Source organism: Grus americana, chromosome 1 (assembly GCF_028858705.1).
Source record: "Grus americana isolate bGruAme1 chromosome 1, bGruAme1.mat, whole genome shotgun sequence".
NCBI classification, from domain to species: domain Eukaryota; kingdom Metazoa; phylum Chordata; class Aves; order Gruiformes; family Gruidae; genus Grus; species Grus americana.
Genome location: NC_072852.1, coordinates 11,510,040 through 11,525,510, shown reverse-complemented (window position 1 = coordinate 11,525,510; position 15,471 = coordinate 11,510,040). Strand labels below are relative to the sequence as shown.

The following is a 15,471-nucleotide window of genomic DNA, read 5'->3' as shown; positions in this document are numbered from 1 at the left end:
GGCATCTTGAACCATAAACAAGACTGTGAAAAAGACTAACAAAATAACTGGAATTTCTGATACAGCAAATTTTTTTTGTGATTTGGAAACTTTATTCTTGGGGTAAGTTGAGAGTGAAATGCTATTTTTTTTTCCTTAAAACTTCTTCCTTTTTTTTTTTTTCATGATCTGTCCTTAAAAACTATACGTACCTGTTGTGTATATTCATCCCGATTTGACATCAAGAGAAATCCACCATCGTCAAGGATAACACAGTCCACGTGCTATTGTAAGAAAGTACAATATGTTTTGCAGGAAGGATTTGTCAAGAGAACAACACTCTGCAAGAAACTATTTTTTATTCAACACTTCAGAAGTATCTTCAAATCTGTGTGGCTCAGGCGAAATCACAACCCCATAGCCAAGGGCCAATATTAAGCTATAATCAGTAGCATTATCAGTATTATAAAGTTTGTACAGATCAAAGGCTTATTTGTGGCTTAATTTCATAAAAGTTGTTTTGTAAATTCTTATTTGCTCAATACTTTGTTAGCTCTAAGAGTGCTATATCCTTATTAACTCTGATTATAATTGAATCTCAACTCATAATAAGGGACTACGACTGCTCATGTGCTTCGGCCATGCTTAAAGTCCTTTTCCATTTGCAGCTTTTAGTAGTAAAAGTCTTAAGGACAGACTCTTGGCTTGCTAGTCAGGCTTATTTTCACTTGCCAAGGACCATAGTGGTTTTTTTTCCAGGTGTCAGGTGCAGGACTGGGAAGCCCACTGGTTCCCTATGCTTTGCACTCTGTAAAAGATCCTTGCAGTCAGAGATTGGAGAGATAGCAGTGAGGCCAAGCAGATAACCTCCCAGAGTACCCTTTTTGCTGTAACTAACTCCTGCATTTAATGATCTTCACAGTCCACAAAGGAACTGGCAGAAGACCTGAGCAGGAAAGCCTTTAAGCACCTGACAGAACGTGACAGTGTGATAGCCCCCGAGGCTGTGCTCTCCTGAGAGCTAGCAGAGCTAGGGGATCCCCCAGTCCTGAATGGGCTGGAAACAGAGGAGAGGAGGATGACTAATGACTGGTGAAGGGCACATCATGTTCTCTGGTGCTTTTCGGTTTGCATTTACCCTTCTCTAAGGTACTTCTAGTGTTCTTTTTCTCAGATTTTTTTTTTTTTAAATTATTCCCTTTCCTCAGGATTCGCCTCTTGCTTTCAAAATTACCATTATATTTTTCTCACATTTTTCTTCACATCATTCTCTATTGCTCTTACTCTATTTTTTTCTTCCCTCTAGTTCTCATAACCTCATTGCAATCATTCCTGAACAATCACTTCACGGGACTTTCATACCCTCTTTCACCCCCTCCCCTCCTAATCTTCATCTCTTTCTCAAGACACAAATGACTAAGTTCTGTCGTCTGTAAAATCAACCCTCAAACAATAATGATAGAATAGTTGTCTTAGAAAAAGCTAGAGAGAATAAGTGAATTTTCATAATCTGCCAGATATTCGTCAACTGAACGTATTCTTACCATACTGTTCCTCTCACAGCCACAGATTTCACTGTTGCACTAAAAAACAGAAGTACAATAATCTTCACAAAAATGTTTCAAAAGAAACTGTATTTTGCAGTTATATTAATCAATCAGGACAAGAACAAGTGATTTGATTTTCAGTATCTCTGTATCAATCAAAATTAATTTTAAATGTGTGTCATCACAAATATCTCTGTGAACAACCCATATTCAGTAATTATCACCAGCACAATGTGTACTGTTCACAGTCTCTGGTACATGCTCAATTTATTAGAGATAAATAGTTTGGGGACTTGTCAGGATGTCAGTGCTGGGAGTATAAAATAAAAAAGAAAGAACATGCACATTTCCATGTGTTTGCAGTATGGAAAGAAAACCCAGAAAACATGCCGCCAAGTATCTTTTTTGACCACGAAAAGCTTCACCAGCCTCAAAGCACAGGAATCCCATGTGACAAAGGAAGCCCACCACCTCCACTCTAGCTTTTATGGCTTTGATTACTAACATGGTTTTCTCTTTTTCTTGCAATACGTGTATACATACACACATAACTGTTTCCTTGCGTTATGTCCTGAGCAAAACAACTACCAGATAATGCTGCGTTCATCTCAAATTATTTGAGATTTTTCTTTTCCTTTCTTCTTTCTTTTCTTTCTCTTTCTTTCTTTTCTTTCTTTCTTTCTTTCTTTCTTTTTCTTTTCTCTTTTCTTTTCTCTTTTCTTTTCTTTTCTTTTCTTTTCTTTTCTTTTCTTTTCTTTTCTTTTCTTTTCTTTTCTTTTCTTTTCTTTTCCTTTTCTTTTCTTTTCTTTTCTTTTCTTTTCTTTTCTTTTCTTTTCTTTTCTTTTCTTTTCTTTTCTTTTCTTTTCCTTTTCTTTTCTTTTCTTTTCTTCTCTTTTCTTCTCTTCTCTTCTCTTCTCTTCTCTTCTCTTCTCTTCTCTTTTCTTCTCTTTTCTTCTCTTTTCTTTTCTCTTTTCCTTTCCTTTCCTTTCCTTTCCTTTCCTTTCCTTTCCTTTCCTTTCCTTTCCTTTCCTTTCCTTTCTTTCCTTCTTTTTGCTTTCTCTTTCTTTTCCTTCCTTCCTTCCTTCCTTCCTTCCTTCCTTCCTTCCTTCCTTCCTTCCTTCCTTCCTTCCTTCCACTTTCTCGGTTATGTATTTTTGTCCTTAACTGTTCTGACATTTAGGCCATGCATTTGCCTGCCCATTGAACTACAGCTATAATACCTACATTGGCCAGACACTGTTACTGATTCCATAATATACAACCAATCAAGCAACATTGCCTCATCCACTTGTTCCATAATTGTCTTAATTTTGTACCTTTCATTTCCAAATGTACTATTAATTCCTGAGTTTTTCCTTCCATTTAGCCTTTCCTCCTTTCATTTACATCAAAGCATTAGATGTAAGGAATGAAAGGGCTAAGCACCTATTTCATTAAGTTCTGCCAAAATGCTGTGATGTTGGTTGCAATATAAATCCTTACTGTCCACTGCTTACCCATCCTCCATATTGAATAAAAATAGATTCACCAATTCTTTTGCAGATTTTATTCACTGCTACAGCATAATCTTAGTAGGGAGCCTACTGGCTGGAATATGTCATTTTTCTCTGTCTTTATCCATGTTCTATAATTATAAAAGCAAGACACGTACAAAATGCAGCCTATTTCAACATAGATTTATTTTGTGCATTTGGATGATTTAAATACCACAACTACTTGGCAACTATGCATCAGTGTGACTGGCACAAAGAGCTATTAGACCTATTTGCATTTGAAGCTTTGAGAAATGCAAATAAAGTTCAAAAAAGACTTGGTCAATTGCTTACCAGGCTCTTGATTGTGGTTTTTGTGAAATTTTCCATCCAGCTGGTTGCATCAATTTTTATTCCAACAACTAACAAGAAATACATGAAAGTCTTTTTTAGTAAAATGAGAAAAAGAAAAAAAAAAGGTAACTGTAGAATCAAAAAAAAAAAAGGAAAATTATAATAACATCTAAATTATTAAACTGGAAGAGGATAAAATATGAGTTTTGCTCTGTTGTCTGACCACCAACATCCTTCATGAGACTAATAAATTAAACACTCTTACTCAAACACAACCAAATCTTTGGCTTGATTTCCACTAGCAAGATTAAAACAGTCTCAGAGAAAAGAATGTTATATAAAGTGCAGTTCCTTTGAAATCTCCATTACATTTCTAATTCACTGTTGTGCAAGAACCAAATAACCACTGTATTTAGAGTTTCAGCACCAGTATATCTTACCTGCTGGTTTCAGAAGCTTCCCATTAATTGTTATTTCCACAGCCTTGCTTACCATAATACCTGTTTCATAGCTATTGGCACCACTTTCTGAGAGGATAGAAGGGAAACAAACAAACAAAAGGTTAGCGTGATATAAAAGCCTCTTCCTCTGAAACAGAAATTAATGATTATTCAAATACCGCAAATGATTCAAAAAAATCTTTATTCAAATCACTGACTCAGCTGTACCACGCATTTATCACCTGCGATAGTTCAGATCACCAACATCTGGATGACTAAGGAATACTTTTGTTTACTTTTCTTCATTCACTTTTTGTACATGACTTCACTGCTTCATAAAGTTACTGTAGCTTTTTTTTTGCTTTTTTTCTTTTTTTTTCCCTCCACAAAGAGAACCATGAATAGCTTTACACATGTGAGCAGCTCTGTTAAAACCAGGATCAGAGCCAAAGATTTTATCCTGCTGTCGTCCGTGTATTTGTCAATGCAGCGTATACTGACACCACTCACTAACCAACAATTACTCCTCGGATGGACTTCAGCCTGTTTTCAACACTGCTTAGCATGAAAAAGCAAGTTAAAAGTACATTCCCTGGAGCTCTTTGAGGAACAACAAAAGCTTCAGGGATTTTAGTTAATTACCCTGTTAATATTTTATTGAGAAAAGATGCAATAAATAAGTATGAAATGACAGCAGTAAAAGATCCCATATGTTTGAGAGAGGAGCATGCCATTTGCGGTAGCACCTGCTTTTACATGAGCTTGGCAAGGTTAATGCTGCTCACGTCAGTAACGAGCACTTACTACAGTGCAGATATAGGTTTTAAATATCACAGTACTTCAGACAAACTGCTTTTGGTGAATAATAGCAATTTGAAACAGAATTCAAAAACAAGGTTTAAATTAAGCAGCGGTGCAGTGGACAGACTTGTGGACTCTGGACCCTTATAGCTGCTCCCCCAGGTTAGGTTTGGTGCTGAGGAAGTATACCAAACTCAGCACAAATAAGGATTTTTAGGTAATGTTATTCTCCCTGAGTGCGATTTTCTTTCACTTCCTTTAAAAATAATTCTGCCAAAGCATCTCTGTAAAACAGTGTCTCAGTATAACAAATGACCACCAGTACTCTGTATGTTTTCAGCTTTGTTAACTCTGAGCATTCAGGGCCACCAGAGTCAATGACAAATTATGACTTCCCTTGTTTAGTGCTCTCATAGCTACCTTTTCCTTAATAATGGGTGACCTCCCAAGGTATTTTTCCTTATGAAGTGTCCCACTTGCATCCTTTGTCAGTGACCTCAACCGGTATGGGAAACTTCCACGACTACAGTTATATCGGATTTATATCTGACATTTCAGAACAGCAATGACTTACTGTTGTAGTACGGAGCTGTGAAAATATAGTTGTCATTATCTAAACTCCGTTTATAGAAGCTGACTTCATAAGTTTCAGCATTTTCCAGCCAATCTTCTCCTGCCCTAATCACAAAAAAAAAAAAAAGTGATCAAAAAAGGTAGTTAGAGTCTCATTAAAGCCGTGCTGCAGGGTTGGTTTTTTTAATGTTACGCAGTTGAAAATAATGTGGGCTTCATTCATGTAGTCCAGCTTTCACTGGTTACCTGCCAGGTGTAATTATTAAAAAAAACTTCGGAAGAAGAAAAAGAAAATAGCATTCTTGGAGCAACACGGACCATATCTCATAATTTTCAGATATATTGAGACAAATAACGTACAACAAAATATAAACAAATCTTTATAACACATGCTATCTCTTGAGAAATTATCCCAAAATATTTCATATCATTAGTAACACCAAAACAAAAAAGAAACTGATTTTGGGAGTAAAATTCACTGGCATTCTCCCATTTTGGGGAAACACAGAATAACCTAAGAAAATAGATAAATTTGCCATTTACTGGTATATCTGTACTGGTGCCCTCACTATTCCCAGTCACTGATGGGGGTGTCTAGTTTATTATATGACCACTTCCACATTCCCTTTTTGCCCTCTGGTAATGATACATTTTTCTCTCTTGAAGTCCCTGGACCATTTGGTCTGCTCTTATTAGTCTAAAAAAAAAATAATCGCCCACTGCTTTACAGTATTTGCAGCCTGCCAGCCTGCCAAACAAAGGAGTGCTTAGGAGTAATTAGGGATTAGTATGCCCACTACTACTACAAGGGCACTGCTTTTACTGCTACTCTACACTGATTAGAAACTTGGATTACAAGGACCTGCTATGGAAATACTGCTACGGATCAGTTTCAAGCAGTGACACAGGTAAAATCAAAGAAAAACAAGAGATTCTATTCATTTCATAGTTATCAGTACAGTTTAGACTGTAGGACAGGGGTTTTTTTAATTTCAATAGATCCATTATTTAATATTCCACCCTTTCAGATTTCCATATTATCATATTATAATATTTTATAATTGTTACCTTTTGGGGAACACTCTAGTAATTCCACCATCTGTAACAACAAATTGTGCAACAACTCCATCACTGTAAACAAAAATAAAATTTAAAATGAAAACTGACTGAAGTTCTTACAAGTTCCGATGTCAGCAGTTACCATTTCAGTGCATAACTGTGAATTAAATATCTATCATGTGTAAGCATTAATGTACATCTGTATCTGCACACAGGTATATTATCTTGTTGTCAAACTTTGAAATGCATTAAAAAGTCACAGTCAATGAAAAGAATACTTACAGAGACAGTTTACTCCAATAATTTTGGGCAAGTTCATTTGTAAATCCTGCATCCAGCAAAACTCTAATGACCATGTCAGTATTACCTATCAAAAGAGTAAAGAAACCCAGCTGAAACTATACAACATGGAGTTTCACTAAATGGCTAAAATGAAATTCTGAGCTGTCAAGACGCTACAGCCACAAAAATCGGGCTGTTTCTATTAGACATCCTGTCTAACTTCAAATTATATGAAGTACTTACTTTTACATAGATTGCTCTGACACTGTTGACTTCACTTAAACTTTTCCTTCGTTGTATCCTAAAAAACTATCTTTGTGTCATAGGAATAAGCAAGGTGATAAGGGTACAGACCCCAGCTTTGCAAAGCCTTCATGTAAAATTTGGAAATTAACCTATTGTTAAAGCATGTTTTCATTCAAACTTTTTATCTCAGGTGATGCAATGAAACACCACTTAGTTGTATTTATGAGAGAATTCAACTGCAATATAAATATATTTAAATCATTTAAGCCCCAACCTCTCAAAAAACCTGTTTGCCATCTGAAAATGGGTATGGGGAAATAATAAACTAATTTTGAATTGGTTGCTTAGACGGATATGTCATTTTTAAATATCTTTGGAAAGATGGTTTGAAGTCAGTGCTTCTCAAGCATCTTTTTCAGTACCACTTTGCAAAAGAAAGTTCTAGGCATGGACAACAGAAGGAAGCACACACTTTAATACAGATTTTATCACTACGGAAAATAAAACAGAGCTAATCTGGAGCTAAATAACGTAAAGGGAAAATCTGGCTCTTGATCTTCAATGTCACACAGTAAATCGGTGTTTGCAAATCAGTTGTTCCACGACTGGAACCTGCAGCTCCCAATTCTGCCAAAGCCCAGGCACCTGGCCTTGCTGAGGAGACTGAGAGCTCCTTCTGGGGAAAAATAAAAATAAACCCCACCAACTTTTCTTCAGTTTCGCTCCATTGAGAGCCATGACATGCTCTGTGCTTCTCCCTCAGTCTCAGATTCCAGAAAACTGATATTGACTTTTTTTTTTTTTAAAAAAAGCCCTAATTCCACCTGTTTTCACAGCTTCCTAAGCTTTAGCAAAAAGGCCTTTTCCTAAAATCCACTGAAGCCTGAATGTGTGGACATGCTACGCAGAGAGCCAGCAGCTCTGATTCACCAGCAGGAAGCACTGTCTCATATCACCTTGCTGCATTAATTTAATTCTCATTAGAGATATTTACATGGCTTGCCTAGATAAACCTGTTAACCTACATCAAATGCCACAGTCTCACCTTCCCTATTTGCATGCACACTGCCATGATATAGTATCTAATGTAAGTTAGGGTACTGTTTTAAAAATATTTCTTTGCTGGAGGTAATGACAAAAGCTCACAGGATGACATTTGGATGGCCTTACTGCATCCACATTTGCCTAGAAATTAAATTGAAATTCTGCCTGACTATAAATATCAGAATATATCTCTCAAAATTATATTTATCTCTGATAATATAGACTCCTAATATTTTACTGGATTCATTTTTTGTTGAGGATCCCCTTGTACTGCATGCATCTTCACAAAGTGAGACTTACTTCTTTACATAAAGCACATGTCAAGAGTCTTACTACCCAGTAAGTAATGACAGAGGTAGTTGTCCATCACAGAATCATAGACTGGTTTGGGTTGGAAGGGACCTCAAAGCCCATCTAGTTCCAATCCCCTGCCATGGGCAGGGACAGCCTCCACTAGACCACGTTGCCCAAAGCCCCATCCAACCTGGCCTTGAACACTTCCAGGGATCCAGGGGCATCCACAGCTTCTCTGGGCAACCTGCTCCAGTGCCTCAGCACCCTCACAGGGAAGAATTTCTTCCTTATATCTAATCTAAATCGACCCTCCTTCAGCTTAAAGCCGTTACCCCTTGTCCTGTCACTACACTCCCTGATAAACTATCCCTATCTTCCTGGCTAACTTCTAACAGGTTAAAGTTTTAGATGGGGTGAGAAAAAAATGTAACAGGCATTAAACTTATAGTATATAGATTATTTCAGTTTAGGGATTTAACGAGTTATTCCTTTTAAAAAGCATTTTTAGCTGAGATAATGTCCACAGCCACTGTTTCCTTTAGTCAACACTGTTTACTTATTCAGGAGACTATTTTTAAAGTAACTTAATTATTAGAAAAAAGAAGGAAAAAAGTGAATTTTTTTGTGGATTCCAAAATGAAATCTAGCAATAATTTGATAACATTTTGGCATAATTGCTTACTAAGCCCTAGCGTATAGTACAACAACACTAAATGTATCCTCAATACTAGCTTAAGTAACTAGTGAATATTAAACTAGAATTTACATTTATTAACTGGTTTAATCATTTAGAGGTGAATGCTTTCATTTCCAAGATTGAGTCAGGAGACTCCAGTAAAATTTCAGTCAGTCAGAGACTTGTCAATGAAGAAGATCACCCTATTAAAAACAACAACAAATACTCACACGTGCACACCAAAATAGCCTTTTGTGAGAAGATCTCATATCTAAGCGCACATTCCTTCAGTTACATGGTCTAGCAGAGAGACTCTTATTGATTTTATCAGTGATCCCTGACAACAACATGTTAAAAAGACTCGGGGAATGCAATGCAAAACAAAAAATAACAAAAAAACCCCAAACCAAAACAACAACAAAAAAGGTTTATTCCCAGTGTTTATAAATTGTTAATAATGCTAAACAGACTCGTATGCCTAAACAAACAAATCCAAACATTGAATTTTTCATGAGAACAAGACTTTAGTGCCTTACTGATTGCTCATTCAAATACGTAACTCCTCATTTATTCTAAATGGATTTTAAGGACTCACCCCTGCAGCAGCTACACGAACCTGTGGTCTTAAACAACTCAAGACCAAGAGAGATCTCTTTAAACAATTTGCGAACCAGTAACAGAACTCCCTTCTCTTTTATTCCAGTCATTGGTTATTTCTGTTCTCGGCTCCTTTTCTTTACTTATTTTGGTTATATAAGCTGACGAGAAAGCAGACTGAAGTTCATTACAAGATTTTGAAGTCTATTTGAGACTTGCTTTGGCTGATATGCTCAAGATGAAAAAAAAAAAAAAAAACAAAAAAATATTTGGAGTGTATTAAAACAATTCGGTAGTTATTTGGTGCTAGAACAGAATGCTGAGAGGAAGTGTGGAAAACAGTGGATGCATGATGTCCTGCAAAATTGCTTAAATAAACCCAGAAAATTGCAAACTAATTTTACAATCTCTACCTTGGGTAGAAAATCCCAACATATTTCTGCTAAAAAAAAAAAAAAAAAAATCAGTGAAGAACCAAAACCACATGATTTGGGCATGAAAGCTGTCATCTTGACCAATTCTTATTTATGAGTAAGTATTTTCCTAAGGAAAAATTTCAGTGACTTGAGAATAATACTTACATGACGGACTGCTTGGAGTATTTCTGTCAATAAATTCATTGAAATTTAGTAGAAATTCAGTGTTGTTTTCTGATTTTTTTACATCATTACAGTATTCTCTGAAAAACAACGAAACATGAGTCTTCTGAGATTTTTTTCCGTTCCTACTAAAGCAAATATGGCTCAGCGATTTTAAAGTCCAAGCAGGATTGTACAACTACAATGAGGTCACTGGCACTACTACATCAATTGATTACCACGGACAATACTGACTGTTGACCGTATTTAATATTTCAGGCATCAGCAGGAAATAAAGAGTTCAAGCGCCTGTCTAAATCTGAATTATAAGAAAACTCCATGTATGAGATAGGGCACAGATTCCCAGAAAAAGCACTCAGGAGTAGTGTAGGCCATGAAATTAGGAGATCATAGAGTCTATAAACTAAATAAGAAAATGCCCAGTGAATTTAGACGGCTTCTTGGTCAAACTGTACCGGAGAGTACCTGGACTGCTGTTTCAAACATAGTCACTTCATGCTCAACTAAGGCCAGATTTATGGGATGAGAAGATCCTCTGAGAAAACTTAAAGGCAATTTTAATAGGGCACCCAACACATAAACATATAAAAACTATTTGTTTTGACATATGCAAACCAGATAAATAGTAAACTACTGTCCTTTACATAATGTAATAAAATAAAGCAATATATCGTTGGGCAATTCACGGAATGCAAGCAAGCACAGTAAAAGTCACTGGGCATATTGAAGGCAAATATTAGATGGTGAGTGGCATTAAACAACTTTAATTAAAATGTTGAGAGTATTCAGCAGTAAAGCAGAGAGCTCTCTTTAAATGAGCTTTTTATATTAAATTAATTCTATGAACAAAAGAGGTCTGTTCGAGTATTTCATATGAATAAGCTATCTTATTACCCTTTACTTACTTTACCATGATCCTGAAAGACTACAGGCAGAATTTGCCTTACTATATTGACATTCGCATTTAAACAGAGCTCCGTATCAAACAGGCTTTGTTCATGTAGGTCAGCCTAACAACTGGGGACTTGCTGGAAACTGCTAATTGGTACAATTGATTATCAATAACTTCAGTCCTTTATAAAGATTAAATTAAACCGTTAAGCCGAGAATACATTCGAAGATAGAATACTATGGTCTACATATGAATCAATCTAAAATAGTCTAAATTTAAAAGAATACAGACGTTTATAAGATAAATAAGAAATCTAACAATTCTTAACTGATCTTGATAGTACAGAATTTCCTTTATTTATCATAACTATCTTTTAAAGAATTTAATTTTGAAGAACTATTTCTCATACCATGTTTCCCTTGCAAACATATATTTACAAGGGCAACACGAGCTACACAATTTCACATGAAAAAACAGGGAACTAATGAACTTATTTGATCAATTTTCAATGACTCAATCATTTTTCATTTTCAGTGAATCAAAAATTAATTCATCCTTAAGTGATAGAGAGCTTTGAAACACTTTATCTTGAAGATGGAAAGCACCTCGAGGTAAGCATTATGGTATCTATTTTATCAATGAGAAGCTAAGGTACAAAGTTTTAAAATCTTAAAAGTCACATCCCCAAGAAATGAACAGACCTGTATAAGATTTCCATTAAAGCATCAATAAATGATGGCATGTCAGATTTTACAGCTCTCTCTGATTAATACAAAAAGGAATCAGAGCCTGAAGATGCTATTTACACTCTAGCAAGAAGAAAAGACTGATCTTGTAAAATATGAATTTAATAACAACTCTTACTTAATATTTTTTACCAAAATGAACTTTATTGGTCAAGTCTGTATTTTGTAAATGTCATTAATCTGATCAAATGCTTATTTACTGCTGAAATAATACTTATTACTGGGAAATTAACCAACCTGGGTGCTATAAATGTATAGCCAGCTTCATCAAAATGATCAAGCTTCAGTGTTTCTGTATCTACAAAGATGAAGAGTAAACACCAAGTAAGTAAACCAGGATTTTTGCCATCATTTTGCTTCTCGAAACATTTGGCGAGCCTTTGCATGCATCCATGAATTTAGAAAGAAATGTTTATTTTGAGACACTTTCCTACTAATATACTGTATACTTCTCAGTATTTCAAAGTATAGGAAGAAATTACATGATTATTATATACTAAGTGTATTATATATATACACTTACACCTGGCAACAGTAATATATCTAACAACTTACTTAGAGAAGACATTTCATTAGCATGACAACATGAAAACATATGAGATGTTTTCATTAGAATTACAACAAAATATTTGGGACATCGAGTTGTTAGAACATGAAGGAAAATCTTTCTAGTATTTTCTGCAATAAAGTTTAAAAACTTATCCATCTAAGCATCACTTTAAATGCTTCTGAAAATAATGACTTTAATAGCTGGTGTCACTGAACACTAATAGGACCAGACAACGAAGGATTAGAGATTAGCAACGTATTGAAATGTGCATGAAAACAGAAAAACACTTCACATTTTTTTTTTTTTCCGTTCTATTGCTATTCAATGATCATGGGAAAAATCCTGAGATGAGGAATACAGAGGAGAATATCCAGTAGGAATAGAAATATAAGTGAAAAATATCAACTGCAGTAAACAGAAGGAAATTGAGCAACAAGAATATACTTGCCCTTTTTGATTGCCACTATCCATCAGAAAGAGAAAGCAGGGAAACAGAAAAAAACAGGGTAAAGCAAAAGGGATCACAAACCAATATTTTATTCAAACAGCCCCTTGAATAAAAATATTGTGCAAAGATAGATCAAAGGTTCAATTTACATACAGCTGTAGTCTGGAAAAAAGACAAACATCTTTGAAGACTGAAGAATATGTCCTTCTCAATAATTTCTCGAGTACCTTCTATATACTGTGGCTATTTCAAGGGTCTGTTTTGCAGGTTGTATTGATATTAGTGCAAAACCAGATGATCTAATCCATCAAGAGAACCATATTCACTCACTAAAACTCTATTTTTAAACTACTTACTATTTGGCAAAGTTACAAAATAAATCACTCATTATTAAAAACTTGCCATATTCTACTTCATATGCAGGAGGTGATGGTAGAGGACAGTGATTCAGTGGTAATCAAGTTTTCTCTAAACTAGCAGTATCTATTCAGTGCTTTTCTAAGTGTCTATTTAACAGCATATTTGTTCGTGTTTATCGTAACACTTGGACAAAGTTAAAAGGATGTGATGGGTTTTATTTTGTCTACTATCTAGATTACAGTTAAGCTACACCCAATAAACAAAAAGCTTTTGAATACTCACAAGTATCATTTCCAATTATCTCTCCAGAATCTGTAAATGGCTTGAAATTAGTCTAATCCAAAAATACGTTACAAACATCTACTAAAACTATTTGCAAAATGCAAAACAAAACCCTAGCTGCAAGCCAAACCAAACAGTGCTTTCACATTAAACTATTCCTACGGGCAGCAGAGGTAATTTGCTAAATATTATACTGTAACTACTGTAAAAATAACAAAAAAATGCTGTACTACTACAAACTATATCACGACATGTAGCTAACAGAATGAAAAAAATAGTATCCAGACCCTTAAAATGACAGCAACAGAGGATACACAAAGCAATGATTCTATAGGTACAGAGCAAAGGGGAAGGGGTTGTCAGTGGAACTGGGGTACCTGCGCATATTCTATCTTTATAGAATATTTCTTGCACCTTGGGTGTTACAATGGGTTAGAATCATTGCCGCAGATTTTGGGTACATCATGATAACATCAGTGAATTTCACAAAATTTATGAATTCTACACATTGCTTTTTTAAGTGAATCTGAGACTTGGCAATACTGAAAACCAGGGAACCTTCATAGTACTTACATCTGGCTTGAGTTATTGGTTCTTCTATTTTGGCTTTAATATAATAAAAGCTGTACGATGGTAACACCAATGCCAAACTGCAATAGAAATAAGACAAGCAAAGCAATTATGTTATTTGCAGCAGTTTTCCAGTTTTGGTTTCTATTTGTTTTGAAAGCAATTAACAAGTTTGGAAGTTGGATCATCATGAGAGGAGACAGTCATATCAGGTTGACACTTTTTAATAGTCACAAGTAGGTTCATACTGGTCTTGAAGTTCCCTGAGGTTATTTTCATTCTTATTTACACATTTAAGCATAAATGCACTTTTTAATAGATAAACAAGGAATTTCCAAATAATTGCAAATTATAAAATGCATAATTTCTTGTATCTTCCTCTAACACACTTAGCATCCCAATGTACCACATGTCAAAGAGATCAGTGACTGAAAAAAAGCATGAAGTGCTGCACTGATTTGCATGCATCATATCGTGACAGACTCTCCTTTTACTAATCAAATAACTACCAGTATGCAGTAGGAAATGTATCTGGCAATACTTGAATTCACAGTACGTTCAAGATGCAAATTATTTTCTTGAATCACGCAGTCACCACTAAAAACCTTTGAACATAATCGTGTAATAACAGTTTAAGATTTGCAAAGCATTTGCAATGTATTTTCTTTTAGATTATACTTGGTTTTGTTAAAAAAATATTTGGCTTCTCTTTGCAACTAAATTCAATACATGTGTAGAAGAGTTCAGTTCTAAAAAGGTACGTAAAGGACAAGGGTAGGAGTAATCATTAAAGAGGTGTGATCATCTCCCACATCGCATCCTTAATATTTGCACTCGGATTTCATGACTGTGGAACTGCAATGGTTTCTAATGGATAGCCGCAGAAATTAACATTAAAAAAGTTGTAGAATTGAGCCATAAATGAGATGACCTTTAATGATACACTTGCCATTTAAACAGAATGTAAGTGAGGTTGCTGAATATTTCGTTATAGCCTCCTACCAATTCTCCTCTAGGGAAATCAGTAACAGTTTACCTGTCATTAACAGTTACTGCTAGCAGAAATTGCTAATTAAAATCTATAATTTTATGTTTAATAGGTTTTCTGCAATGTGACTCCATGGATTTATTGCTGTATCTCATGCCAGGGAGCTGAGTAAGAATTAAGGAGTCATATAAATGGAATGTATTTCTTTACTGATTGCTAGATGGCATAGTCTGATAAAAAATTTTCTTTTCTTACAGAGTATAGAGGCGGTTCAACAGAAAAATGGGATGCTGAATATGTCCTACATTTACATTCTCTTGTTAAAACTGATTTGTTTGGTTTTGCAAACAAATTAATGTTTGCGTTCTCCTTGGCCGTATACCTGTGCAGAACAGGACAGAAAATGGGAACCAGCTTGGCTGAGGATTATGGTAATTCATCACAATAAAAATATTGTTTTGGTAAAAATTTGACTTAATATTTGTACCTTCTAGTTTTGAATTGGAGTAGTTTAATCTTTCTGGAACTTGGTAAACCTTAACTTGTTCTGAATTATGTCAAGTTTCTACATTCCTTCCAATGTTACAGAGCTGTGTGCTTAAATGAGTTTGAAATAATGTACATTGCAACGTCGCATTCAGGGGGGATGTGCTGTTAACCGTTACTTCATTT

General features: G+C 35.1%; 1 protein-coding gene across 6 annotated transcripts in view; it reads right to left on the bottom strand.

Annotated features, from left to right (window-relative positions):
- CACNA2D1 (calcium voltage-gated channel auxiliary subunit alpha2delta 1) overlaps positions 1-15,471 on the bottom strand; it is a 421,619-nt gene that overhangs the window by 23,377 nt on the left and 382,771 nt on the right. For 3 of the 6 annotated variants that reach the window (XM_054844371.1, XM_054844388.1, XM_054844406.1), the window contains 10 exons: positions 13,815-13,891; positions 11,839-11,899; positions 9,946-10,043; positions 6,508-6,592; positions 6,235-6,297; positions 5,168-5,271; positions 3,793-3,879; positions 3,353-3,420; positions 1,524-1,562; positions 192-263 (listed from right to left, as the gene is read on the bottom strand). In XM_054844371.1, coding sequence (XP_054700346.1) covers positions 192-263; positions 1,524-1,562; positions 3,353-3,420; positions 3,793-3,879; positions 5,168-5,271; positions 6,235-6,297; positions 6,508-6,592; positions 9,946-10,043; positions 11,839-11,899; positions 13,815-13,891 — 754 coding nt within the window. Of the gene's footprint in view, positions 1-191; positions 264-1,523; positions 1,563-3,352; positions 3,421-3,792; positions 3,880-5,167; positions 5,272-6,234; positions 6,298-6,507; positions 6,593-9,945; positions 10,044-11,838; positions 11,900-12,599; positions 12,615-13,799; positions 13,892-15,471 lie in introns of all 6 variants that reach the window. The other 3 variants (XM_054844379.1, XM_054844397.1, XM_054844365.1) reach the window with 2 other exon arrangements.